The sequence below is a fragment of the Lonchura striata genome, chromosome 2, assembly GCF_050655825.1.
Source record: "Lonchura striata isolate lonStrDom1 chromosome 2, ASM5065582v1, whole genome shotgun sequence".
Classification (NCBI taxonomy): Eukaryota; Metazoa; Chordata; class Aves; order Passeriformes; family Estrildidae; genus Lonchura; species Lonchura striata.
Genome location: NC_140704.1, coordinates 1,395,304 through 1,422,186, shown reverse-complemented (window position 1 = coordinate 1,422,186; position 26,883 = coordinate 1,395,304). Strand labels below are relative to the sequence as shown.

Genomic DNA, 26,883 nt, shown 5'->3' with positions numbered 1-26,883 from the left:
TTTTTCCCTGCAGGAAGCTGCTGAAATCTACCCTCGTCCTTATGCCTCTGTTTGGCGTTCACTATATTGTTTTCATGGCTATGCCATACACAGACGTGTCAGGGATTCTTTGGCAAGTTCAAATGCACTATGAAATGCTGTTCAACTCTTTCCAGGTACTGGAACGCCGGGAAAACCTGGGAATTCCAACGGGGAGAGGAGGGAAATGTGGGTGCACGGCTGCCTTTGGGAGCGGGGCTGGGTTTACAGTCCACTAGAATTAATTCTTGAGGGGATTTGAAAACATTTTACCCTCAAATCTGTTTTCTACTTGCAAAATGCAACAAGAAAATGGGAAATCTGTCCAGCAAAAAAATGTTCTTCCCAAAGCACCCCGGGATCCCACTGGCCTCTTGTCCCCTCTTGGCCTCTGCTGGCTCCTTGTCCACCAGGAGCTCCATCCACAGGGAATTTTCCCTGTCCCCTCTCCCGCCCCACTGAACAATCCCACATTTCCTCAGCAGGTTCTGAATGTCCCCAGTCTCAGAGAAACCTGGGCGTGCTGGGCAGGAAAGAGACCCAAATTTCCCTAAATTCCCATTAATTTGTTGTTTCTTCCTCCTCCCAGGGATTTTTTGTTGCCATCATATACTGTTTTTGCAATGGAGAGGTGAGTCGTGAATATCTTCATTCCCTCCTTTCCTGGGTTAATTCCACTCCCAGGTGGATGCACATCAGCACATCCTCATTTTTCTGCAACGAACAACTTTATTTTGCAGTCCAAGGTCTCTCAGTCCCAATAAAAAAATTCAAATCCTCATTTTTTTCCGGCGGAAAACCCCCAGGTCAACGTGGCACTGAAAAATGAGCTACTGGAAGCAGCTAATGGAGGAAAAAAAGTGGCATTTTTAATTTCCTACCTCAAGCTTAGTGCTGCTTCAGTTCAAATTAGTTAGAAAAACAGATTGATAGAGTCACTGATTAACAAAAAAATCTGGATTTTCTCTTTTGACTTTTTTTTAATCTATTTCCAGAATAATATACTTTAATTTTCTCATTTCCATTCATTCCCTCTATTGCTGCTAATTAAGAAAGTGGATAGTCAGTAGCTGCACCCCACGGAAGAACTTCCAGAGACTGGCATCAAATGAAATTTATGGATTTTAAAGGGAATTTATGAACTAAATTTATGTATTTTAAGGGGAATTTATGACCTAAACTTATGGATTTTAAGGGGAAATTAAACTACAAAATCACTGTTTGTGTTCTGCAGATGAAACAAGGATAAAAACTAAGGGGGATTGATCTCATCCTAAATTTAGCAATCTATGTTAGACCCAGTCTAAAATTCCCATCCTAGGGAAATTTCTCAGGATTCAGGTGCCTCTCAAGGTAGTTTTCCCACTGACACTTGATTTTTATGGGACATTGAGACAATTCCCTCCCGGATGTGCTGCTCTCCATCCCTTAACCCTTGGGCATCCCTCGCCTTTCCGACCAGAGATTTTCAGCCGTTCAAACTTCCCAGTGTCCAATATTTAATCGATATTGCAGATTTAATGTGAATTCATCGTTCTTTCCAATTCCACGGAATCACAGAATCTCCTGATTTGGAAGGGACCCATAAAGACCATGAAATTCCAAGTCCCCCACAGAGTTTCCCACCCATTCCATCCACATTTTCCCAGCATTTTCCTTCTCCCACTCACAGGGTTTTTTCCCCCTCCTTTTTTTTTTTTTTTTTTTTTAATCCCCTCAGGTCCAAGCAGAAATAAAGAAGTCATGGAGCAGGTGGACTTTAGCACTTGACTTTAAAAGGAAAGCCCGGAGTGGGAGCACAACCTACAGTTATGGACCAATGGTTTCCCACACCAGCATCACAAATGTAGCCACCAGAGGGGCGCTTGCCCTGCACCTCAACACGAGACTTATTCCAGGGACCCTCAACGGCCACCGGAATTTGCCAGGTTATGTGAAAAATGGCTCCATTTCAGAGAATTCCATGCCTTCCTCCGGCCCGGAGCAGTACAACAAAGATGAGGAGTACCTGAACGGCTCCGGGCTTTACGATGGAGACAGACCCACGGTCCTTGTGGAAGAGGAGAGAGAGACAGTGATGTAGAGACAGGAGGAGGGGAACAAAAAAATCAGCCAAAGGATGCACAGAAGGTTCCTGGAGAGCATTTAGTGGGAAAAGACCATCAGGCCATGCAGCGGATTCCAAGGGTTTCCATGCAGCTCCTCTGTTCCGTGGAATGGCAGATTAAGTTATTTGGGGGGGGGGAACAAATAAGTGAGCCACCGACGTGGCCAGCGGGTGATGCCATCCATGAATTCCGTGATCCAGGTTCTCCTGGTGACAACAGAGCTCTCCAGACCTGCTGGACACCGGAGATGCCGGGAGCTCGCCGGGGAGGGCTGCAAAGCCCTGCGCGGTCCTTGGATCCCTCGGAGAGTTGGGGTGGCCAAGGAAGACGGGAGCGTCCCCCGGGAAGGCAGGAGGCGTGCAGGGAGGGTGCAGTGCCATCGTCCTGGGAGGGGACAAGCCACCCTGGGAGGGGACAAGCCACCCTGGGGGTCCGTGGCTTGGGTTTGGTTTGTTCTCTGCCTGTGGATCTGCCTGGTGACACACACAGAGTTGGGGAAGGCCCCGTGATCCGTCAGTCACGCGTTGGGTACGACAAGCCCCGTGGTCCTCTTCCCTTGGGAATTCTCGCTCCTCTGGGGTGGGGAGGGTTAACAGCTCGTGGATGCAGGAAGGGTTTGTCCTCTCCATTCCATGAGTCCTGGGAGCAAGGCAGGAGTCGGGACAATTTTAGGGTTGGATGTGGTTATCGGAATGTGCGGCATTCCTGCTCTTCCAGAGGGGCAGGTGAAGAGGGAACCACCAAGGGCACGGAATTTGCACATCCCAGAGCAGTGGTTGTGGCTAAAATCAGCTCCCAGGGCGGAGAACTCAGCCCTCCCTTTTTGTGGGTGTCCCTGGAAAGCGGCTTCCATCCTGTCTTAAATCTCGGGATTGTTCCTTGCTCTGCCCTCTGAATGTCCTGGTCCACGGGGTCATGGAATTCTGGGATGGTTTGGGTTGGAAGAGACCTTAAAGGTCACCTCATTCCACCCCCTGCCATGGCAGGGACACCTCCCACTGTCCCAGGCTGCTCCAAGCCCTGTCCAGCCTGGCCTTGGGCACTGCCAGGGATGGAGTATCCACAGTTTCTCTGGACAATTAATCCAAACCCTAATGAGGAGAAAGATTCCACCAGCAGCAGCCAGCTGCTCTTCTGAGGGCTAATTAAGGATTAATTTCCCCAAACTCTGAAGGAAGTCAGGAAGAGCAGGTGGGATCCTGACTTTGTGTCCCACATCTTTATCAACTTCTCAGATTAGGGCCTGACCAAAGCCCGGCGGAATCCAGGGAAAAATCTCCTCCCTTTGACGAGTCCAAGGTTTGGATTCACACCTGGTGGTGGATGTGGTGACTGTGAGGTTCTGACAGAAGCTGGAGCTCCTCCCCATCTATTGGAGGTTACAGAATCCCAGAATCCCTGAGGTTGGAAAAGCCCTCCAAGGTCATCAAGTCTGATCTGTGTCCGATGCCCACCAGAGCTCTGAGTGCCAGATCCAGGAATTCCTTGGACACCTCCAGGGATGGGCACTCCAAACCTCCCTGGCAGCTCCTTCCAAGGCCTGACCACCCTTTCCTTGGAGAAATTCCTCCTGGTGTCCAACCTGAACCTCCCTGGCACAGCCTGAGGCCGGTCCCTCTTGTCCTGAACAGAAATCTTTGGCAGCCAATATTTATTTGTGATGTTCTTTTCTTGTTTAGCCTCATCAAAAGAAGTCAAACCTCATCATAACCATTTCCCACCAAATAAGAGTAATCAAAATATCAACTTTTCAAAACTTAATCCTTTTTGCCGCTCTCTTCTTCTACCCCTCCTGATTTTCTGGCTCAAAGACATTTCTAAGTTATCATTTCACTGCTGGAACAAAGCAAAAATACCAAAAAACCCCAACCAGTGACTCACTCTTTGCTTGTGTTTTTTACTCAAGATTGAGAACATTTGACAAACCCTCAGAAATTTAAGGAATCAGCAAAAGCCATAAATTTATTTATAAGCAAACATATCCCCCCTCCTAAAACACAGCTCTCACTGAAATGAAATCAATACTGGATTATTTAGGATTAAAATAAAAATTACAGGCACTAGGGTTGTGCAGGGGGAAGAAATATTTTTTTAAATACTTTGAATTGTGAATCATAAATAGATTTTTATTTCCTGGATGTTTTTGTGCATGGGCAACATCCGTGTAAAAATTGGGATAATGCTGACCCCAAAACAGGGGGAAAACTGCCACCAAGGCCCAGCAGGATCTGCTTGTCACAGTGTGCTCCCATCATTCCTGGTCCCAAACTCTTGATTGAGTGTATGGATCAGGATTATCTGGAGATCCAGGGTCATCCCTCCTGGATTTTAGTGAGGAAGAATCAGAGCTGGGATGTCTGGAAAGAAAGAAGAAGCCCCAGTTTGAGGGTGGGATTTGCCCTGGAAGGACAAATGGAATGATCCTGTTGGGGCTTAGCCAGAGCCTCTGGATCCAGAGCAGGCTCCTCTTCCCTTCCTCCATCACCAGGGGCTGAGGACATTTCCCAGGGAGTTTGTCCCCATCCGAAGGTCTGAGTCCCCCTGGGATAACATTCCCTCCCCTGTGGGATTTTCCTGTGGAAACACAGCCCCAAAGGCCACGGGAAACAGAAACCGTGGAGGGGAGGATTCATTTGTTCAGGATTCACCCGCTACCCTCCACAAATCCTGCAGGAATCACAGGGGCTGTGCCCACCCTGGTTCAGATCCAACATGGGATCGTGGAGTGGAGAGAGCAGATTGGAGCTGGGGTGTAGCAAACAGCATGGAGTCATTGCCATGGAATTGTTGTCATGGAATCATTGCCATGGAATCACTGTCATGGAATTGTTGCCATGGAATTGGTGTCATGGAATCGTTGCCATGGAATCGTTGCCACGGAATCGTTGCCATGGAATCGTTGTCACGGAATCGTTGCCACGGAATCATTGCCATGGAATCGTTGTCATGGAATCATCCCAGAACGAGTTGGGTTGGGAAGGACCTTAAAGCCCATCTCATTCCATGGGCAGGGACACCTTCCACTATCCCAGGTTGCCCCAAGCCCTGTCCACCTTGGAAAGTAGGGGAAGAAACTTTCCCAAGTTCACTTCAAGGAGGAGGAAAAGATCCCAAAGAGCTGTTCCCTGTTTTTCCCTAGTTTTCCCTCCTCCTTTGTGCCAGACCTGTGCCTGTCTAACTCTCATCCTAGAAAACACCTGGAAATACTCCATGGAGTATTTCCATGGAACCTCTCACTTCCCCAAGCCGAGCTGTGCATTGCAGTCTTCCGGCTGACTGGCTCACACGGAATCTCCCTGGAATCTCTTGGATCATCATCCTCTTCTCCAGAGCCACGTGTTGGGCTCGGACAGGGAATCTCACCCCTGGCAGGTTCCTCTATTGTTCCTCTTCTATTCCCATCCACAGCAGCAGAGTACTCCTTGGGATTCCTTGCTCCATGATCCCGCTCTTTTCTGGGATTTGACAGCTGTTTAATCTTCCTTTTATTTCTTCGGGATGAGTTTTGGCAGCAGTTTCACCAGTCCTGCTCCTCCTGGATAAGTTTTCCTGCATTCTCCATTCCCCTTGGTCCGAGTTCGGATGAGATCATGTCTTGTCCTACCCCTCATCATTCCTCAACTCTGCTGCTTGTCTTGTTCTGGAGCCAAAAATGTTCACAAAGATCTCCAAAAGTCAAATTTTTTAGCCAGGGATTGGCTTTGTTTTTCTGTTTATGGGCAATCAGCTGGAGGTCAGGGAACATCCACAGTGCTGGGAAGAATTTCCCACTTTTTAAACCAGGAAAATCCACAGAAAGGGAAGATCTCCAAAGTTTTTATTCCTCTTGGTTGTCTTGACAAACTTGGTGACTGAAAGGGCTTTTAATTTAAGATTCTGATGTTTCAAAAAGTTAAGAAACCTCATTTATAGGTTGGGTTTACATGTCCTCCTCGCTTTTCCCAAGTCCTCCTTGATGTTCTCAGGTCCTCCTCAGTGTTTCCAGGTCCTCCTCAGTGTTTCCAGGTCCTCCTTGATGATTCCAGGTCCTCCTTGGTGTTCCCAGGTCCTTCTTGGTGTTCCCAAGTCCTCTTCTGTGTTCCCATGTCCTCCTCAGTGTTCCCAGGTCCTCCTCGGTATTTCTAGGTCCTCCTCACTGTTCCCAGGTCCTTCTCTGTGTTTCCAAGTCCTCCTTGATGTTTCCAAATCCTCCTTGGTGTTCCCAAGTCCTCCTTCATGTTTCTAAGTCCTCCTTGATGTTTCCAGGTCCATCTTGGTGTTCCCAGGTCCTCCTCAGTGTTCCCAAATCCTCCTCAGTGTTCCCAAATCCTCCTCCATGTTCCCAAATCCTCCTCAGTGTTCCCAAATCCTCCTCAGTGTTCCCAAATCCTCCTCGGTGTTCCCAAATCCTCCTCAGTGTTCCCAGGTCCTCCTCGGTGTTCCCAGGTTCTCCTCAGTGTTTCCCAGGTCCCCCTCCATGTTCCCAGGTCCTCCTCGGTATTTCTAGGTCCTCCTCACTGTTCCCAGGTCCTCCTCTGTGTTTCCAAGTCCTCCTTGGTGTTCCCAAATCCTCCTTGGTATTCCCAGGTCCTCCTCAGTGCTCCCAGGTCCTCCTCCGTGTTTTGAAATCCTTCTCGGTGTTTCCAGGTCCATCTTGGTGTTCCCAAGTCCTCCTCAGTGTTCCCAAATCCTCCTCAGTGTTCCCAAATCCTCCTCGGTGTTCCCAGGTCCTCCTCGGTGTTCCCAGGTCCTCCTCAGTGTTTCCCAGGTTCTCCTCAGTGTTTCCCAGGTCCTCCTCGGTGTTCCCAGGTTTTCCTCAGTGTTTCCCAGGTCCTCCTCGGTGTTCCCAGGTTCTCCTCAGTGTTTCCCAGGTCCTCCTCAGTGTTTCCCAGGTTCTCCTCAGTGTTTCCCAGGTCCTCCTCGGTGTTTCCCAGGTTCTCCTCAGTGTTTCCCAGGTCCTTGTCAGTGTTCCCAGGTCCTCCTCGGTGTTCCCAGGTTCTCCTCAGTGTTTCCCAGGTCCTCCTCAGTGTTTCCCAGGTTCTCCTCAGTGTTTCCCAGGTCCTCCTTGGTGCTCCCAGATCCTCCTTCGCCATTTAAAGCTCAGAGGCATTTAAAGCTCCAGATGTGCTTCAGTTAGCAATTAACTCCAAACTAATTTGCTGTCAAGGCTTCTAATGGCCCTTGGTAAATCTCCTAATCCTGGTTTTCCTTCCCTCGGTGCTGACAGGAATCCTCACTGGCTGCTCTTTGCTCTCTAAGAGGTTTGGGACTGTTTGGAGACAGGCTTTTCTTCTGGGACTCTCTTCCCACACTTCAATTCTTTTTTCCCAACTGTCCCTCCAAAACAACCTCAAAAACTTATTTAAATAACTTAATTCAGGATTTAATTTCCCCTTTTAAGTGGGTGCAAATTTGGCTGGAGGAAAGTGTTCGTGGTTCAAAGCCAATCTCAACTGGCAGTTCCCAAAGCAATCCAGAGCTTTGGGATGGGAATGTGATTTCCTTGGATCATCTGGGTCTCGCTGTACTTGTCACACCTGGGGCAGAGTTCAGGTATCCCAAGGTGGGAGATGACTCCCCAGTAGTCCTAAATCTTGGTGGATTTATGGGAAAAGGGCACAGAGAGCAGGGAAAACGCTCGTGTTTGTGCCCCACTCCAGGAGGATTTCAAACAACAAAATAGAAATCTTAGCCTATTTTTGTTTATTTTCTGGGGCCCTGCTGAGTGCTCTGCTGGGCTCTGGACAGTGTCTGGAATTCTGATTTTTCCCAATTCTCTGTCCTGGATAAAACCTCTCCAGGGAGTGGGCAGAGATGTTCTGAGCTGGGTTCTGGGGCAGGACGGCTGGAAGCAGCTCCGATGTGGATTTGATATTCCTTGGGATGAGGCAGGAGCTGCACGGCTGAGGGGAACTGGGGTAACTCAGAGCAGTGAAAAGGCAGAACAGCTCTGGAGATAAAGCACAGCTCAGAACTCATGTGCAATGTGCCGAATGGATTTCAAATCCAGCTTCCAACTGCAGCTCCAGAAATGCTCTGCTGAGAATTACAGACCAGGCTCAGTGTTGGGATTAAATCCAAGGACACCCAATGATCAGCTGGACATAAAACAATACCATTTATCTGTTCCTCTCCTTTCCTTTCCTTTCCTTTCCTTTCCTTTCCTTTCCTTTCCTTTCCTTTCCTTTCCTTTCCTTTCCTTTCCTTTCCTTTCCTTTCCTTTCCTTTCCTTTCCTTTCCTTTCCTTTCCTTTCCTTTCCTTTCCTTTCCTTTCCTTTCCTTTCCTTTCCTTTCCTTTCCTTTCCTTCCCTTCCCTTCCCTTCCCTTCCCTTCCCTTCCCTTCCCTTTCCCTTCCCTTTCCCTTCCCTTCCCTTCCCTTCCCTTCCCTTCCCTTCCCTTCCCTTCCCTTCCCTTCCCTTCCCTTCCCTTCCCTTCCCTTCCCTTCCCTTCCCTTCCCTTCCCTTCCCTTCCCTTCCCTTCCCTTCCCTTCCCTTCCCTTCCCTTCCCTTCCCTTCCCTTCCCTTCCCTTCCCTTCCCTTCCCTTCCCTTCCCTTCCCTTCCCTCCCTTGCATGTAAAGTCGGATCCTCCAGCTTTTCCCACTGTTTTCCAAGTTTCCAGTAGCCCCAGAGCACACAAAGTTCCCAATAATATCAACATTTTGCCAGGATTTGGGAGTCAAGCAGAGGAAAGATGATCCCAAGGGAGCATTAAAAGAAACATTAACTCAGGTTCCTCTGAAATCTTTCCCACGGAGCAGGGAAGAGTTTCCAGCCCAGCATTTCACCCTCCAAGTGAACTCCTGTTTCCCTCAAGGATCCAGACTCTGTGTTCCAGAGTTCCCAGGAATCTTTCCAGCACATCCAGGGGTTTGGGATTAGAGCTGACGCAACATTAAATATTCTTGTTTAATTTGAGCTTCACCTTCTCATCTGCTCCTGCGGTTTCTGCACCCAGCCGTGGGTCAGCGATTCTGGTTGGAGTTGATGATCCAAAGGGGCTTTTCCAATCTCAGCAATTCCCTGATTCTCCGATAAACCTCCTTGGGGAACACTTGTCCCTTGGGCTGCCTTTGCACTTGTGGCACATCCCAAAATCTGCCCCCAGAGAGGCATTTCCAGGATTTCCAGGGCTGGAAATCAGCTGAGGGATTGGCAGGGGCCAGGAATGAATGGAAAAATTCTGGAAAACTCACCCAGTTAATCAGAAGTAGCTCCAATAAATCTGACTTCTTTCCATGCAGACAGATCTGACAGGGGTAAATTAGTGCTTAATTAGGATTTCTCCTAATTGGAGGAATATTAAGACAGCAAAAGGGGGAAGGTGGGGTGTGACAAAGTCAGTACAAATTCCTCTTCCTCTTCATCCTCACTGCCACTTCTTCTATTTTTTCACTGGAAAAAAATACGTAAATTAGAGCAAACTGTACTTGAGAACACAGAATTCCAACCCATTTTTCCTGGGTCCCACAGAGTAACTTCTCCATTTGACTGGAGTAATGATCTTCCTGGCACATTAACTAGAGAATTCAATTGAATTTAATTATTTCCCCGGACTGGGGGTTAATGATGGGGTGTGCAAAACCAGAGGTGCTGGCACAATTTTGGATGAAATCCTGATCCCGGGAAAATCAAAACCGAGGTGTCTATTGATTTCCATGGAGTGGCCTTCCCCCATAAATTCTGAAGAGGAAAAGGGGAATTATTCAAATAAATTCCCTGTTCCCATAACCTTAATTGGCACTGGGATTTCAGGGTGTGTTTATCCTTTAGGTCCAGAATCCAGCAGGATCCCTGACATCCAGACACAGAAGAAGCGGCAGCTTCATCTCCTAAAATTCTTCACTTTCTCTTGGTATCAGCTTCCCCATGGAGAGATTTAGGATGTGGGAGATACTTGGGTGGAATTAAAATCTTTGGGATGGAGGGATCAGTGTGTGCCTGGTTTCCAAAATGCCCAGGGTTGCATCCTCTGAAACAGGGATACATAATCCACCAGAAAGGCACCTTAAGCCCAGCTGGACTGAAGGGTGGTCCAAGCAGGCAGGCTCAGGTGCCTGAGGAGGAGACAAAACCATGAGAAGCAGCACTGATTTAAAGCAGAGCTTTATGAGACATGAGCCAGCCTAAATATAGACCTGAGCTCTTCTTGCCAGGCCAGTCTTTTTCCTCATCCTCTGTCCAAGGAAATCCTTCTCCCTTGAGAGCTGCAGGAAAGGAGGAACCAGAGAAGCCCAGGATGGGTTTAGGTCAGAAAGGAGCTTAGAAACCACCCAGTTCCAGTCCCGTGGGACTATCCCAGGTTCTCCAAGCCCTGTCCAGCGTGGCCTTGGACAAGAAGCCTTCTGTTGTTAAAGGTGGGATCTTTGGAAGGCCAGGCTGGATGAGGTGGAGCTGGTGGGACAGGGGTGTTGGGAGGAAGAGGAGGGACAGGCACAGCCGAGCACCAAACCCATCCCGCATTCCCAATCCTTTGCCGAGCTCTTCCCGTCGGGATCCATGAGGAGACAAACCTGCTGCTGAACACCTTTGCTTCATCCCAGCAGCTTCATGGTGATCCAGCCCTGGTGGTCACCACAAGTCACGGGGTCTGGGCTTTGGGAAAAGGCGTTTTTCCAGGATATTGGCTCCTTCTTCCACTCGGGGCAGGAGGGAGAGGAGCAGGGGTGTGTTTGTCCCTCTGCAACACTGAAGTGGGTTTCAAGACCTTGTTCCCCTCCAGAGGAGGGACAAACCCAAAAAACTACAGGATAAAGGTGTGATTCCAGGGGCATTGCCCTGTGTGTGTCTCCAGGCAGGAATCTGGTTTACATTCCTCCACTTCTGCTTTCTGCATGGACCAAAGTAACGAGCGGGAAAAGGCAAACCACAGGTGTATGTAAAAGGGAATTCCAATAAAAAAGAAGCCTTTATTGATTCTCATGGAATCTTTCTCCCGTGTCTTCTGTCTCTTGGACTCAGACCCTCAAAAGTCCTGTTGGGAGCACTTGGATGGATGTGGGTTAATTATTCCTCTGGGTTCTTGAGGAAGGAGCTCCATGGGATCCTGCAGTTCATTAAGGACACCGAAAGATGGGAGCGAGTTTCTCTGGGATTCCTTCAGGAAAATCTCACAGTGGGCGGCTTCAAATCCTCCTTAGGCTTGTGATTTTCAGGAGCACTGGGAACAACCCAGGTCAGCTCCCATCCGTGTTTCCAGGAGTTCTGGAGATGTTATCCCACTGCTGACATCCTTACGCCTGGTTTGGCTCCTTCACTCAGAGAATCCCAGAATGGTTTGGGTTGGAAGGGATGATCCAGTGCCACCCCCTGCCATGGACAGGGACACTTCCCACTATCCCAGGCCGCTCCCAGCCCTGTCCAACCTGGATATAAGAAGGGCCCCAGTCTCACTGAAATAAAATCCATCACTGAACCAGGCCTCGTGAAGTTGCGGATTCTGGAGCCATTTTGTTTTGGGATGACTAATCCAGAAGGGAAGGGCTGCAGGAGGAGTGAATTCCAGGGAGGGTTTGATGGTATTGAGCAGCCAAAGCAGTGGGAATGACATTCCGCTAAGGACTGCCTCAGTTTCCCTGGGATTGTGTTTCACATTTACAGGAGGAGCAGCATCTGCTCGTGCCCTGTTCCAGCCTCCTCCGTGTATGGGTCAGAGCTCCAGGGGATCCATGAGGTGCCCCAAATCCCAGAGGAGCTTCCTTCAAAACAGACGGCTCCGTGCTGTGGGAAGGACAAAAAGGACGTTTGGCCAGTTCAGCTTTTCCTACTGTTTTCTGTTTATTCCTCAATTTCTCCTGAATTCTCCAGCTGGGATTTAGGGCCACGCTCAGGGAGATGCTGTGCAGCCTTTTATCCAGGGAAACTTCAGGAAAACAATGTGGGAAAGGCTCAGTCTTAACGTGAGAGGAAGGGAAGGCTCAGATTTACTGAACTGAGTCTTCCAATAAATTGTTTTCCACAGGATTGCTTCATGGAAGTGGGCCTGGAGTGATCCCTCTGTGATCTGTGATGGCCAGGACTGGGATAAGGGTTTTAAACTAAATAAGGGAAGATTCAGACTGGATAAAATGAAGATAATTTTGAGGTGAAGGTGGGGAGGGGCTGGGGTGGATTTCCCAGAGAATTTGTGACTGCCCCTGGACCCCAGGTAGTATCCAGGCCAGGCTGGACATGAACCATGGATAATTTTCCCGCTGGGAAACATGGATTTCAGTCTGAAACAGGGGTTTCAGATTTTCAACAGCTCTCTCTCAAAGAACAAAACCTTTGGAAAACATTTTCCATTTCTCTTTGCTCCGGGGAATGCCACAAGAATTAACAAGTAATATCAGCTCCGCTGAAGGGCCTTCATCTGCTCCTGGAAAAGAGGGAACATCCAGGCAGCCCCTGGAAAAGAGGGAACATCCAAGCAGCCAAACTTGGAGCAAGAAAATGAAATTTCATCCAAGCGCTGTCTGTTTGGAACCAACAGCCCTTGGAGAGGGGAAGGGTCGAGGTGTGCCAAAGTGCTGAGGAACAGCTGGATTCCATACGGAGCAGGCTTTCTGCAGGAATCCTGCTGGATGCGGGGATGGGCAATGGTTTCCCTGGAGCAGCAGGTGGATCACAAAGCACGTTCCGAGCCGGTTCACCTGGGAGGGATGAGGGGCTTCGGTGAGGGGGCAAATGGAGGGGGTAAATTGAGGCTGTGGATGCAGCAGGGTGGGAGCCAACCCGGCCGTTCCACGAGTCCATCCGGAGCCTATCCCTGAGTTCCAGCATCCAAACAGCTCGTGCAATATTCCTTGGATGTATTCGATCCTGTCTGGGAGATGGCAAAGCAGTGAAATCACTGTGGTAAAGGAGGAGCCTGGAATTTTTATTTCGAAAGGCTCTGTTTAACCTGGAACTCTCTTTTGAAAGGCTGCTCGCTCCCGGTGGATGCAGTTCCTATGAGTTTGGGAAAGATATGAGAGGGATGGAGAACCTTTCCTATGAGGAAAGGCTGGGAGAGTTGGGAATGTTCAGCCTGGAGAGGAGAAGCTCTGGGTTGACCACATTGTGGCCTTCCAGATCCTGAAGGAGCAACCAGAAAGATGGAGAGAGAACATTCCCAAGGGATGGAGGGACAGGGCACAGGGAATGGCTTCAAACTGAAAGGGAGTAGCTTTAGATGGGATTTTGGGATGGAATCATTCCCTGGGAACGTGGGGACGCCCTGGCACAGGTTCCCAGAGAAGCTGCAGCTGCCCCTTGAGGACTGGAAATTTCATTTGGATTTTGAGGGAAATCTGCCCTCTCTGAGAACAACCACAGGGCTCCAGGAGAAGAATCCTGAATTTTCCAAAATTCTCTTGGAAAATCGGCAGTAAATTCAGAGGAACCAGCAAGGCCTGAAGGGCAGCGAGAATTATTTGAGGGAGTGTCTGGCGGGGAAAAGCCGAAGGGAAAGAAGACACGAGACCAATCCCGAGGGATCCATCGGATCCAAACCAATCCTTGTTTGTTATCATGCACATTCCCTTTGTCAGCTCCTATCTGCCGGCAGGACGCCGCCGGATCCGGAGGAAAAACAACTTTGGTGCATTCCGAATCACTTTCCTTGACGAAAACAGCTGAGGGATGTGGGGAACAGAGTCTTGAGTTTCAGGCAGAAAAAAAGAATCCAACGTTAAACAGCTGGAATGCTGCCACGGGAATGGTGAAAATCCCTCCTTCCCCCAGTCCCACTGTTATTCCCAGCAGGTTTTGACTTCTCTTGGATTTGGCTCTGTCCTGCCTCGTCCGTTCATCCTCCCTCCAACACCTGCCCTGATCTTGGTGTGGGACTGGGGTAAAGGAACTTCCATAAATCTCCGTGTGCATCCAAGATCTTGAGAGGTGGGAGTCCTGGGGAGGGTCCCGAAACACGAGGGGTTTTACGAGATGGAAAAATTGCAAAAATGGATTGGTTCATAAAAAAGGACTTGGGATTTTTCTAGTCCAAACCAGAACATGCTGAAAATTCAGGATGATTCCTAATAAAGGTTTGTTTCCAATCATTTCATGGAGCACTATAAAAATCAGGATGTTGTTGTTATTATTATTATTATTATTATTATTATTATTATTAGTCCTTCAAGTTTGACATCAAGGTCTCCATGCCTCCAAATCACTGAAATTCTGGGAATATCAGCTGTGTAATTGACTCTCAAATTTTAATCAGACTGGATTCTCTAATTGTCCCCAAACACAGCGCAATGGAGACATGGAGGGGGATACTGAGGGACAGTGACATCACTGAGGTCAAATTTGGGGATTAAATTATCCCATCTCTTTTAAATCCCACAAGCCCACATGAGGATGTTTGGGGAATTTTATTACAGAGACAAAACTGGCTTTTATTCGCTGCCCAGACAACTCTTTTACAACAGGTAATAAACAACCTTATTTTTATCCTTTGATTGGATTAACTTCTGGATCAAATCCAATTCATGGGCAGCTCTCGTCTCCAAACATCTCTGATTAGTTTATGCTGTCTGAAATTATTCATTTCCTCAATAAAATGCTTTTCCCTGGTAAATTCTGTATATTTGATACATCTCCAGCTTTGTTGGCCCTGTACAGGGCAGAAGAAGCTTTTCCATCCCCCAGCATCACGAGATTCCATGAAATCTCTCTCTGGAGAAGAGTGAGGAGGTTTTATCCTCATTCTCAGGGCTTTGGACACCCAAAAAATTCCAGCTATCTCCAATCATTTCCCTTTGTGCTTTTCCCTGTCCTTGCCATGCTTATATCCAGCCCAATCCACAGGGGAGATTTCCAAGAACCTGGAAGACATTAAAGGCCTAAATCCATATAAAATCCTATACAAATTGATGCTTTGCACTCCTGAATTTTCCCTGGAAAATGTTACCGATGGCATTTTCCAAATTCCGTTTCTCCTCATCACACCGACTTCCCAAGGTATTTATGGGAGCACCAACTGCTCTTATTCCCACCTGGATACCTTCAACAGGCGAATTAAACCCAAACCACATTTATTTTGTTCTCTCTTCCCAGGCAGGAATTGAACCCTGGAAAATTCCCTCAAAGGGGCAGAGGTTAAAGATCCTTTGTTCCCTGAAAATCTGGGAGATTCCTGGTGCCACCACCAAAGGAAAACAGGAGCCAGCCTGGCCACAGCAGAAGGGTGGGAATCACCACATCTCCAGAATGGGAAAGACATGGATCTGCTGGAGCAGGTCCAGAGGAGGCCACGGAGTTGCTCCAAGGGTAGGAGATGCTCTGGAGCCAGGCTGGGAGAGCTGGGAATGTTCTCCTGGAAAAGGGAAGGTTCCAGGCAGAGCTCAGAGCCCTTCCAGGGCCTGAAGGGGCTCCAGGAGAGCTGGAGAAGGACTGGGGACAAGGCAGGGAGGGACAGGACACAGGGAATGGATGGATGGGAGATTGGGAATTGGGAATTCCTGGCTGGGATGGAATTCCCAGAGCAGCTGTGGCTGCCCTTGGATCTCTGGGAGTGTCCAAGGCCAGGCTGGAGCAGCCTGGGGCAGTGGGAGGTGTCCCTGCCCATGGAATGATCCTTATGAACCCTTCCAAGACAAATTATTCTGGGATGTTGAGATATTCCCTTCATATTCTGGATGTTGCAATATTCAGAGCGTGACCACTCTTTCAATCTAAAATTTCTGATTTTCATGGCAAAACTCTCCACAGCCAGCTCATGGAAAAGCTCTGGAAGAGCAGAGCAGGTTCAGCGCTCCTGCAGGAAGCTCATCAATATCCCAGCTGAGCCCAGCCAGGAATAACACTCTGGTTTGTCCCAAACCAGGGAAAATTCTAGTTCCCATTCCATTCTAAAATATATCCTGGCCAAAAAAAAGAGAAGGAATTCCAGGACTCTGCACAGTTGGGGAGCTGTCAGAAAATGAAAAAGAAAAACATTCCAAGCCAATTAAAAGCCAATTAATGGTAATTTGCTTGTATCATTAAGCAAACCCTGCTGAGCTCTGGGGATAATATTCCAAGGGAAGCCAGGGAATGGGGATGTGAAGAGATTCCCTTTCCTTTGTCTGAAGCTCCTGAATTTTTCATTACTCTGCAGGAGGAGAGATCCCAGGGACGTGTCCCTGACTTCGCCTTGCCTGACAGAATTCCTTCATTGGGAAGCAAAGGAAAAGATGTTTCTCCAAGGTGGTCTGTATCCCACTGGGATGAATCCTGGGATTCATCCTGGCTTGAGTTTTACCCTCAGAGAGATCCAGAAACGAGGAAGTTCTTCCTTCCTTGGAGCCAGAGGGTCCCAAGTATATCTGGGATCTCCATCCCTCTCCATCCTCTCTCTGAGGGTGTCCCTGGATTGATATCCATGGATTGATACCCCTGGATTGATATCCATGGATTGATACCCCTGGATTGATATCTATGTATTAATATCCCTGGATTAATATCTATAGATTGATATCCATGGATTGATATCCCTGGATTAATATATATGGATTGATATTCCTGAATTGATATCTAGGGATTTATATCTACATATTGATATCCATGGATTGATATCCCTGGATTGATATCCCTGGATTGACATCCCTGGATTGATATCTCTGGGTTTATATCCATGGATTGATATCTATGGATTGATATGCCTAGATTGATATCCATGGGTTGATATCTCTGGATTTATATCCATGGATTTATATCTCTGGATTGATATGTATGGATTGATATCCCAGGATTGATATCTATGGATTGATCTGTGGATTGATGCCCCTGGATTCATATCTATGGATTGATATCCATGTGTCAGCACTTCTGCTTCTTTTCTCTGCCAAGGTCAGGATTAAATGTGTGAGATGGAATTTCATGTTGGGACTGAGATGTTTCTCAGTTCTCATCCCTGAGTTCTGCAGCCCCTCACTCTGACAAACTAAACATGGAGCCCATCTCTCTCTGCAAGGCCTTTTGAGGATCAACTGTCCAACTAGGAAATGACACCTGAATTATTTTTACTTTTAACCCAATAACCAACCACCCGTGCCTGCAATGGGGACTTTTTTATCCAATTACACAAAACCACCCAAACCCATGGAGAAGGAGGAGAAGGAGAAGGAGAAGGAGAAGGAGAAGGAGAAGGAGAAGGAGAAGGAGAAGGAGAAGGAGAAGGAGAAGGAGAAGGAGAAGGAGAAGGAGAAGGAGAAGGAGAAGGAGAAGGAGAAGGAGAAGGAGAAGGAGAAGGAGAAGGAGAAGGAGAAGGAGAAGGAGAAGGAGAAGGAGAAGGAGAAGGAGAAGGAGAAGGAGAAGGAGAAGGAGAAGGAGAAGGAGAAGGAGAAGGAGAAGGAGAAGGAGAAGGAGAAGGAGAAGGAGAAGAAGGAGAAGGAGAAGGAGAAGGAGGAGGAGGAGAAGGAGAAGGAGAAGGAGAAGGAGAAGGAGAAGGAGAAGGAGAAGGAGAAGGAGAAGGAGAAGGAGAAGGAGAAGGAGAAGGAGAAGGAGAAGGAGAAGGAGAAGGAGAAGGAGAAGGAGAAGGAGAAGGAGAAGGAGAAGGAGAAGGAGAAGGAGAAGGAGAAGGAGAAGGAGAAGGAGAAGGAGAAGGAGAAGGAGAAGGAGAAGGAGAAGGAGAAGGAGAAGGAGAAGGAGAAGGAGAAGGAGAAGGAGGAGCAGCCTCCACCCCAAAACCTCCATCTTGCTTTACATCTATTCCTGTATTCTAAACCCTCAAACTCTGATTTTCCCAGCCTGTGATATCACACACTTCTATTCAAACTCCACACCCACAATCCCAGTTCTGTCATTCCATTTTGGAATCTTCTCCAGGGCCTCAGGTCAGTGCAGTGTTCTCCTGGGGGTCAGGGCCTGGCAGCACAGAAAGTCCAAAATTCTCAGCAGCCAGGGTTCCAACATCCATGGATTGATATCCCAGCTCCAGGACAGTCCTTCTTCCTCGGACCATCTGTTTCCCGCACAGTTTGTTCTTCCCAGCAGGAAAAGATTATTTTTCACTGGAATAATTGTCCTTTTTTTCCTGTCCCGAGGCAGAATCAGGAACCTCCAAGTTCTTCCCATGAGCTGTGAAACCAGGGAAAAAAGGCGCTTCTTCTCCCAGGAATGCTGAGCTCCTGCAGCACCAGTGGCAATCCAAGGATTTTAATTAGGAATAGGATCATTAATAAACACCAGTTTTTCCACTGGTGACAAGCTTTGACTCCAACAACTCCTGGCTCTGCAAATCCATGAATTTCCACTCGTCCTCAATTTGGCTTTCCCGGGCCCCTTCCATGGTGACAAATTCCATGAAGCCCCCTCAGGCACGTTCCCTGATTTAATCAGGAGATTAACTAGGCTCAGCCCTTGGCCTGAGTTTAAATTTAATCCCCCTCAGCTCTTGGTGTGCTGCTCTCCTGACAGTTCCTTCTGGAGAAGCTGCCAGAGGCTGGAAAAGCAGCAGCGCTTCCTAAAAACATTTGTTCCACCCCCGGCACGGAGCGCCCAGCGGGAATTTGGGATGTAAGACCGGCAGCCAGCTCTGGATCCTCCCTCTCCATGGAAAAGCAGCATCCAGACAAAGGGGAACAGCTCCCAGGGAAGAGCAGGGCTCTAATGCACTCACTGAGTAATTACAGTGACAAAACCCTGCCCCGAGTTGGGAATTCTCTTCCATGGAATAACGAGGAGAGAGGATTTGGGGCCTTTTTGTGGATCTTCACTGCTCCCTCTCCACGTGGGCTTTGGGACCAGCCCAGAGCTCCCCACAGGAAAGAAACCACACCCAAGAAAATCTCTCCCACTTCTTCAGGCAGATCCCAAAAAATTCCAACCTCCAGGACAGGGGAAAAGGGCACAAAGACAGAAGGAATTGTGAGGATCCCTTTGGAATTTCACCTCCAGAGTCGTCACCTCCCTCAGTTTTCCGTTGTTTTCCTTTGTGAATCTCACCCTCACGGATGAATTTCATCCCCTTGGATGATGCTCTAAGCATTCCCCTGGACTGATGGTTTCAATTTGGGAAGTAGAGTGTTGCTAATCCAGGGAAAATAATTCCTCTCCCTTAAATCCCCTCTGGACTAACCATCCCTGGGGATTGCCATTTCCCATGGAATGCTAAAATAACATGTAAAGGTAAAGAGATCTTGTGAAATAGTTGTCACAACTCCCCAGAGAGTAATTCAGGCTGGGAATCAGAGAATCCTGGAAATTTTCTGTTGGGAATGACCCCAAAGCCCATCCCATTCCATGGGTAGGGACACCTCCCACTGCCCCAGGCTGCTCCAAACCCTGTCCAGCCTGGCCTTGGGCACTGCCAGGGATCCAGGGGCAGCCCCAGCTGCTCTGGGAATTCCATCCCAGGGCCACAAACCCTTCTGGGATGATTCCATGATCCAAGCAGGGCATCCCAGGAGGGCCCCAGCTGCTCCCTCAGCCCTGCCATTCATGGAATTTCATCCCATGTCCATTTTTAGGGAGCCAGCCGAGGATCCAGTTTGTGTTGTGAAGGTCAGGTCCGCCAGTGCCCAGGGATCTTCATTCCTGGGAAAGTGGGAGAAGTGTTTTTCCTGCCTTTTTTTCCCTTTTCTGCCTGACTGGATTGTCAGATCCCTTTCCAGGGCCCCTCACCAAAGCCAGGCCCACTTAAGCCTGGCTCTAATTTAAGCAAGGAAGATCTTTCCAGCCTGGATCCCAGCACACCCCAGTCATCCCTCCCGGCTCTCTCCTTGCTCCCTCTGCCTCCTTTTCCCTGCACTCTCCACAGAAAGGCTGGAACATCAGCTGCTCCCCTGTTTACAGCCCATGTGACTCCACTCCATGCTTTTCCCTGGCAAAACTGACACCATTCCATGAAAAAAAATAAAAATAAGCAAACCCTCAGTCCAGCAGGTTCTTCTAAAAAGGACAAAAAGTCCAAACCCTGTCCTTGGAAACACGGGAGAGGAGGTCAGTGCTGATCCTGGAATTCCCCCTCCTGCTCCTTGAGAGCAGCATTGTCCTCGAATCCACCGGGAATTATCCCTGGATTTATTTAACCGTACAATCATGGAATAGCTCAGTGTTGGAACCTGCTCCTGCTCCCAGGAGTCCCAGCAGAGGGAATAATCCCAGTGTTGGGAATTACTCCGAGGGGATTTTCCTGGTCCTTCCCAAGTCTCTCCAGGCAGCTGGAGGGATCCAGGTGATCCCAGGATGCTCCTGCCAAGTCCTCCCCCTGACCTCCCTCACCTTGCTGTTATTCCCTTTTTCCAGGCAGGAATTCCCTCCCTGAGGCCAGACTATTCCCAGTTCCCACTGCTCTCCAGTTGGGATCACTCCCAGCGAGTCCTGCTCCGTGCTGGTGGCTCCCAGTGACATTCCAGGGGCCACTGGCTCCTTGCAGAGGAATGGACTTGGAGAGGGAGAAGCTGAAGCTCAGGAATCAAAGATTCCCACCTCCTGTGCTTTGGAGCAGATCCCAAAGAAACCGTTCTCCTGGGAAAAGCGGTGCCAGAGCTTGAGGCCACGAGTCACAGATGTGGGTTAAGCTGGATTCTTCTCATCCAGGTTTTTTTGTGGTTTCTCCTCCCGCACGCTCCGAGGAACTGCGTCCACTCCTGGATCATTCCCAGATAAAAGGACTGGGAATGGGCAAAGGCCGGGGCAGACTCATTGAATCATTTGGGATGGAAAACAAAGCCCCACTCCCTTTTCCCCCTTTTCATTCATCCAGAGGAAAATCCCTGAAGATGTCAGAGCCTCGAAATTAAACAGATCCCGGGATTTTTCACCAGAAAAACAACGGGGTTTGTTTGGATCCAGGGATTTATTTATTTCCCTATTTCTGTCCTGTCTGGGAGTGGGAAGGTGGGAGGGAATTCCTGGGCTGGCTTTAAAGGAGGCTCTGTGGTGGCTTTTGGAATTCCCACTCCTCTGGAAAAGAAAACAGACTGAAAATTCCCTCCAAATATTCCAACAAACAAACAAGCAAACCAACAGGGGTTGTCTTTTGGGAGTAAATGGCTCTGGAATGAAAGGAATGAGGTCACAACCCCGCTCCCAGGTTGGTTTTGTGGGATTTGTTAGGAGAATGGAATATCCAGATTGGGAAAGGAGCAGCTCCGTTTTTTAGGGAGCATTTTGGCTGGGGGAAATGGACAAGGAAGAGCTGGAGGAATTTCATCCGGGATTTGGGAAAAGAGGATTGGAACCAGAAAAATCAAGGAATATCCTGAGTTGGAAGGACCCACAAGGATCATCCCAGCCCCGTCCCCAGCAGCCCCCGGCTGTGCCTGGGAGCATTGTCCAAACCCTCCTGGAGCTTGGGAATTCCCCCTTGGGAATTCCTTGGAGACCCTGTTCAGTGCCTCTGGGGGAAGAACCTTTTCCTGATATCCAACCTAAAAATTCCAAAGCATAAAGGCCCACAATTCCCAAAAACTCTACAACTGCATGACAAGAAATCCAGAATTGCAATTCCCGGAAACCCCTACAAATAAAGAACTAAAAATTCAGAATTGCAATTTCCAAAGCCCTAAAAATCCAGAATTGCAATTCCCAAAAACCCTACAACTGCACAATTAAAAATATGGAATTGCAATGCCCTAAAATCTTACAAATACACAACTAAAAATCAAGAATTTCAATTCCCAAAAACCCTACAAATGTACAACAAAAAATCCAGAATTGCAATTCCCAGAAGTCCTACAAATCCCGAATTGCAATTCCCAAAAACTTGACAACTACACAATTAAAAATACATAATTGCAATGCCCAAAAACCCTACAACTACACAAAAAAAAAAAAATCCAGAATTGCAATTCCTAAAACCCCTACAAATAAAGAACTAAAAATCCAGAATTGCAATTCCCAAAACCTATACAACTACACAACAAAAATTGCAGAATTGCAATTCCTAAAACCCCTACAAATAAAGAACTAAAAATTCAGAATTGCAATTCTCAAAGCCCTAAAAATCCAGAATTGCAATTCCAAATAACCCTACAACACACAGCTAAAAATCCAGAATTGCAATTCCCAAAAACCCTACAACCGCACAACTAAAAATCCAGAATTACAATTCCCCAAAACCCTACAAACAACTAAAAATCCAGAATTGCAATTCCCAATAACCCTACAACTGCACAACAAAAAAATCAGGAATCCAGGGAAGCTGGAGGCTTCCTGTGCCTCCTCCCGGTAGCACAAAGTAAGGAAAGAGTGGAAAAGGAAGGAATTGCCAGAGGTTTGGGAACTGAGGGCTTTTTCTCTTCCCTCATCCTAAATTTGGTGGGAAGTGGAACAGAATTCCTTGGCTCTGCTGCTGTTCTAGCCATTTTAGGGGTTTTTTTTTGTTTTTTTTTAATATGAAACCCAAATCCAATTATTGCCTCCTTCCCTGGTCTCTGCAGAAGAAATCCCAGCCCTGGTATTGGAAGAAATTCCCAATCCCAGGAATGGGAAAGCTCTGGATCACCAGGTAAATGTGAGGAACCTCTGTCCCAGATCTCCTCCGGGCAGAAGAATTCCCGATCCCTCCTACATCCACTGCTCCTGCCTGCAGCCCCCCTGGTGTCCTCCACTGGGCTCCCTCCAGCGTTTCCATGGTTTTCCTCTCCTGGGAAACCCCAAACTGGACAGTGCCGATCCATCATCTCCTCCATTTCCACCAGGACCCCTCATGCTTTTCCATAAATCCCTTTTCCATCTCCCCTAGCAACAGAGCTGTGGGGTTGGGGATCCCAAATAACAGAATGACTCCTTCCAAACCTTTTCCTCAGCAGTTTCCCATGATTTACTCCCCAGTAACTCCTTCCTTTGTCTTTCCCTTTTCCGAGCCCTGCCTTGCACTTTTCCCTCTCCCCGGGTCCCTCATCTGTCTTCCATGTGCAACAGCCCTTGGAAATCTGCAATTCCACTGCCTGGCTCCTAAAATATTTAAGGATGGGGCGAGGGCAGCCAGCTGGAAATCCTCTCGAGCATTGGAGTGTTGAAACAGCTCCTTCCCTGCTCCAGACCGGGATTTCCCTCCTTTAGCCTGGTTTTAATGCTCCCTGCTCCCAGAGGAGATTTTTGGGATGCACGGCACAAAAAGGCCGCTTCGGCCTTCCCAGGATCATCCATTCATGGATCCAAATCCAGCTGCCTGTCAGATCTCCAGCTGGTGGTGGCAGGGCCATAAAAGTGCCTCCAAAAGGGGCTGGTTTTGTGGGATTCCTTCGGGAATACCCTCGAGGTGTCCTGGGATTCATCCCCGCACAGAACACAGGCAGGGAATTGTTCCCAGTGCCCCGGCCAGATGGGACACACATTTTGGGAATCCAGATTTAAAAGCTCCATGGAATGCCTTTGTTTGTTTTCTTCCCAGAGTGGAGAGATAGTTTAATTACCCAGCCCTTAATTAGTGCCACAATTAATGAGATTTAGGAGCTGCAGCATGAGGACGTTCCCTGGAGCTCCTACAATCCCTTTCAAGTCCCATTGCTTCATCCCAGCCTTGGAAATTCCCAGGGCTCTGCTCCTCGAGCTGCACAAAGCCTCTGGAGCAGGTCTCACCCATTCCAGAGGATCTCCAGGCTGGAAATTGTCACTCCTGGTTTATTGTCCGACAGTGGGAAGAGCCTGGAATGGAGGTGTGGGTACAAACACAACTGGGACAGCGCAGTGCCTGGAAAAACCCTTCCTGGACTTTTTCTGGAGTGCTGGAGGGGCACATCCAGCTCAGGGCAGGACAGAGGGACCCCAAGCTGGGACAGGGTGGAATTTCTATGGGGAATCCCAGTGGGACTGGAATTTAATTCACACTTCCCACAGTTTCCACCCCAAAAGCGTGTGTTGGGTTGGCATTGCCAGGTTTTGGGAGGGAGGGAAAATCCACGGGCAGGGACAGCTCCCACTATCCCAGGTTGGTCAGAATTCCATCCAGCCTGGCCTTGGGCGCTTCCGAGGATCCAGGAGCAGCCACAGCTTCTCTGGGAACCTGTGCCAGAGCCTCCTCACCCTCCTGGCCAGGAATTCCTTCCCAATATCCCATCCAACCCTGCTGGGTTTCAGTTTGAATCCGTTCCCCCTTATCCTGGCATTCCAGATTCTTGGAAAAAGTCTTTCTCCATCTTTCTCATAGCTCCCTTCAGTGTTCTGGAAGGCTGCAAAAAAAGATCCTGGAATGGTTTGGGCTGGAAAAGACCTCAAAGCCCACCCAGTGCCACCCCTGCCATGGCAGGGACACCTCCCGCTGTCCCAGGCTGCTCCCAGCCCCGTCCAGCCTGGCCTTGGGCATTTCCAGGGATGGGAGAGCCCCAATTCCTCTGGGAAATCTATCCCAGGGTTTTACCACCCTCATTGTAAACCCTCCTTCCTTAGCTCCAATTAAATCCCCCTGCTTTAATTTAACCCCCCTCCAACCCCGCTCCTTTCCTTGTCCCCTTTGTCCTTCAGCCCCTGAAAGGCCACAGAAATTCCATCCCTTCCAGGCCCATATGGATGTTTAAATGTCCTCAGGACATCTTGTTTTAACTCCTGCTACCTTTGTATGGACAACAGAACGATCCCTGGAATTCTGCTGGAATTCAAGAGATCCCTTATTGTCTGTTACATTGAATTGCAGGGGTCTGGTTTTGATATAAAATGGGATAAATCCTGGTCCCTCCCGCCTCCTTTGCTCCAGAGTCTTCCCAATCCCTGCATTAATTCCTTTAAAACAGGTGGCATTGGCTCAGTTAAAGTTTCTCTAATTCCACACCCCTGGGATTGAGCACAAAATCTGGTTTAATCCTTCCAGTTCTGCCCCAAAATTTTCCATCCCTCCTCAAACCGGTCCTTGACACAGGACCAGGGAGGGCCCAGTGGGATTTCCTGGGAAAGGAAAACAATTCCAGGCAGCTCCAATGAAACTGTCAAAATCCAGGGGTGGGAATTTAAAACGGGATCCTCATGTTCTGCTCCCAAACTTCCCAGCACTGTCAGCAGCAGCAGCAGCAGAGGGAACTGGGAATGGTTTTTCCTCCCTCCTGGATCCTCTTTGATGCTCCTGGGAGACCCTGGCTTGGAAAACTGCTGGAAAACTCAAGTGGCTGCTGCAGATGGGAAATCAGAGCCCTTCCAGCTGGAGCTGGGAGTCTGGGAGAGGCAGGGATTGTGACAAACTGCGTTTGCCACTCCGGAGTGTCCCGGGATTATTCCCTGCTGCTCCTTTATTACTGAAGACAGGGCACGATGCAGTAATTTTGGGAGTTTCCTTCTCTGAGGGGTAATTAAAATTTATTTATAGGATCAGGGTGTTTGCTGCAGCCAGGCTCACATCTCCAGAAGAACAAGTCCACTTTTCCCTGTGGGAATCTCCTCATCCTTAGGATTTGTATTTTCCCCCTGTCTGTTAAAATATTAGGGATTGGGAATTCCAACTCAGCTGCCTTTCTCTGTCAGGGATGTTTTTCCTTCCTGTGATGTTGTTTGGATCATTAGGACACTGAGACACTGGAAAAGGGTGTCCAGAGGGGTTGGGAAATCTCCACTCCTGGAGGTTTTCCCACTGGAAATCCCTGAGGTGGCCCCACACGGAGCAGGAGGTTGGATTCCAGAGCTCCTTCCTGGAGCTCTTTCCAGCTTCCATGATTCCATGATCCTTCTGCCCTTGTTTTGTGGCTGCTGCCCTGGAGCCCCTTCATTTGAGGGACACAGGGATGTTTAAATGTCAAAGCCAATGTCAATTCAAAGCCAGAATATTTTCCCAAAGCCTCCGCTTAGTGCAGCATCCGTAAGAAATCCATACGTGGGATTGCTCAGCAGCCACTGGGAAATATTGAATTGGGAAATATTGAATTGGGAAGTATTGAATTGGGAAATATTGAATTGTCAGGTCCCAGAATTCCAGAAGGGTTTGGATTGGAAGAAACCTTAAGGATCATCAAGTGCCACCCCTGCCATGGCAGGGACACCTCCCACTGACCCAGGCTGCTCCGGCCTGGCCTTGGACATTCCCAGGGATCCAGGGGCAGCCACAGCTGCTCTGGGAATTCCATCCCAGCCAGGAATTCCCAGTTCCCAATCTCCCATCCATCCCTGCCCTCTGGCAGTGGGAGCCATTCCCTGTGTCCTGTCCCTCCATCCCTTGTCCCCAGTCCCTCTCCAGCTCTCCTGGAGCCCCTCCAGGCCCTGCCAGGGGCTCCGAGGTCTCCCTCCTCCAGGCTGGAATTCTCCTGGGTGGGATTCACCTCTCCCAGGCTGCCACTGCTGGGTGGTCCCTCCAGCAGGACGCGGGATCCGAGGGGTGGAAAAGCTGCCGAGCTTTGGGGAATTGGCGCCCGCAGGGAGCTGCCGAGGCCTCTGCGGCGAGCGCACACACGGCAGCTGGATGGGATTTATTCCAGCGGTGGGAATGAGCGGGATCAGGAAAACACACAGCTCACGCTTCAAAGAGGAGTGAAGGACCAGCACGCCCCACGTGGAATTCCAGGGAAAATTCCAGGATTCCAGGCACCTCTCTCCCAGGGATAAGGAAGCTGAAGTGCAGGTGCTGGGCACTGCCTGGATTGCAGCTCTGCAGCCTCTCCCTCACAGCTGGGCTTGGAGAGCCAAATCTCAGGAATATCCCAAATTCTGAAGCTCCAGGAGCTCCTCAGGCTGGGATTGGTGGGATGGGTGATCCCTGTGGGTCAGCTCAGGATATTCCATGACTCCACAGCTCTCCAAGGCCTGGAATGACATGGGGGTTTCCCTGGGCAGCTCCATCCCATGGGATAAACTCTCGGTTTAAGGCAGGGATGGCAAATTCCAACTGCTGCAGAGCCTGGAATTCCCTCTTTGTCATGCTGCTCCCTGCTCTGCACAGGCATTCCTGGTGGGAAATTGTGATGAATTTAGC

General features: G+C 48.9%; 1 protein-coding gene across 1 annotated transcript in view; it reads left to right on the top strand.

Moving 5' to 3' along the window:
- Nucleotides 1-3,995, top strand: part of PTH1R (parathyroid hormone 1 receptor) — a 94,302-nt gene extending 90,307 nt beyond the window's left edge. The window contains exons 11-13 of the mRNA XM_077781366.2: nucleotides 14-155; nucleotides 608-649; nucleotides 1,739-3,995. Of these exons, the coding sequence (XP_077637492.1) occupies nucleotides 14-155; nucleotides 608-649; nucleotides 1,739-2,101 (547 nt within the window). The 3' untranslated portion in view covers nucleotides 2,102-3,995. The remainder of the gene's footprint in view (nucleotides 1-13; nucleotides 156-607; nucleotides 650-1,738) is intronic.
- Nucleotides 3,996-26,883: the final 22,888 nt, after the last annotated feature.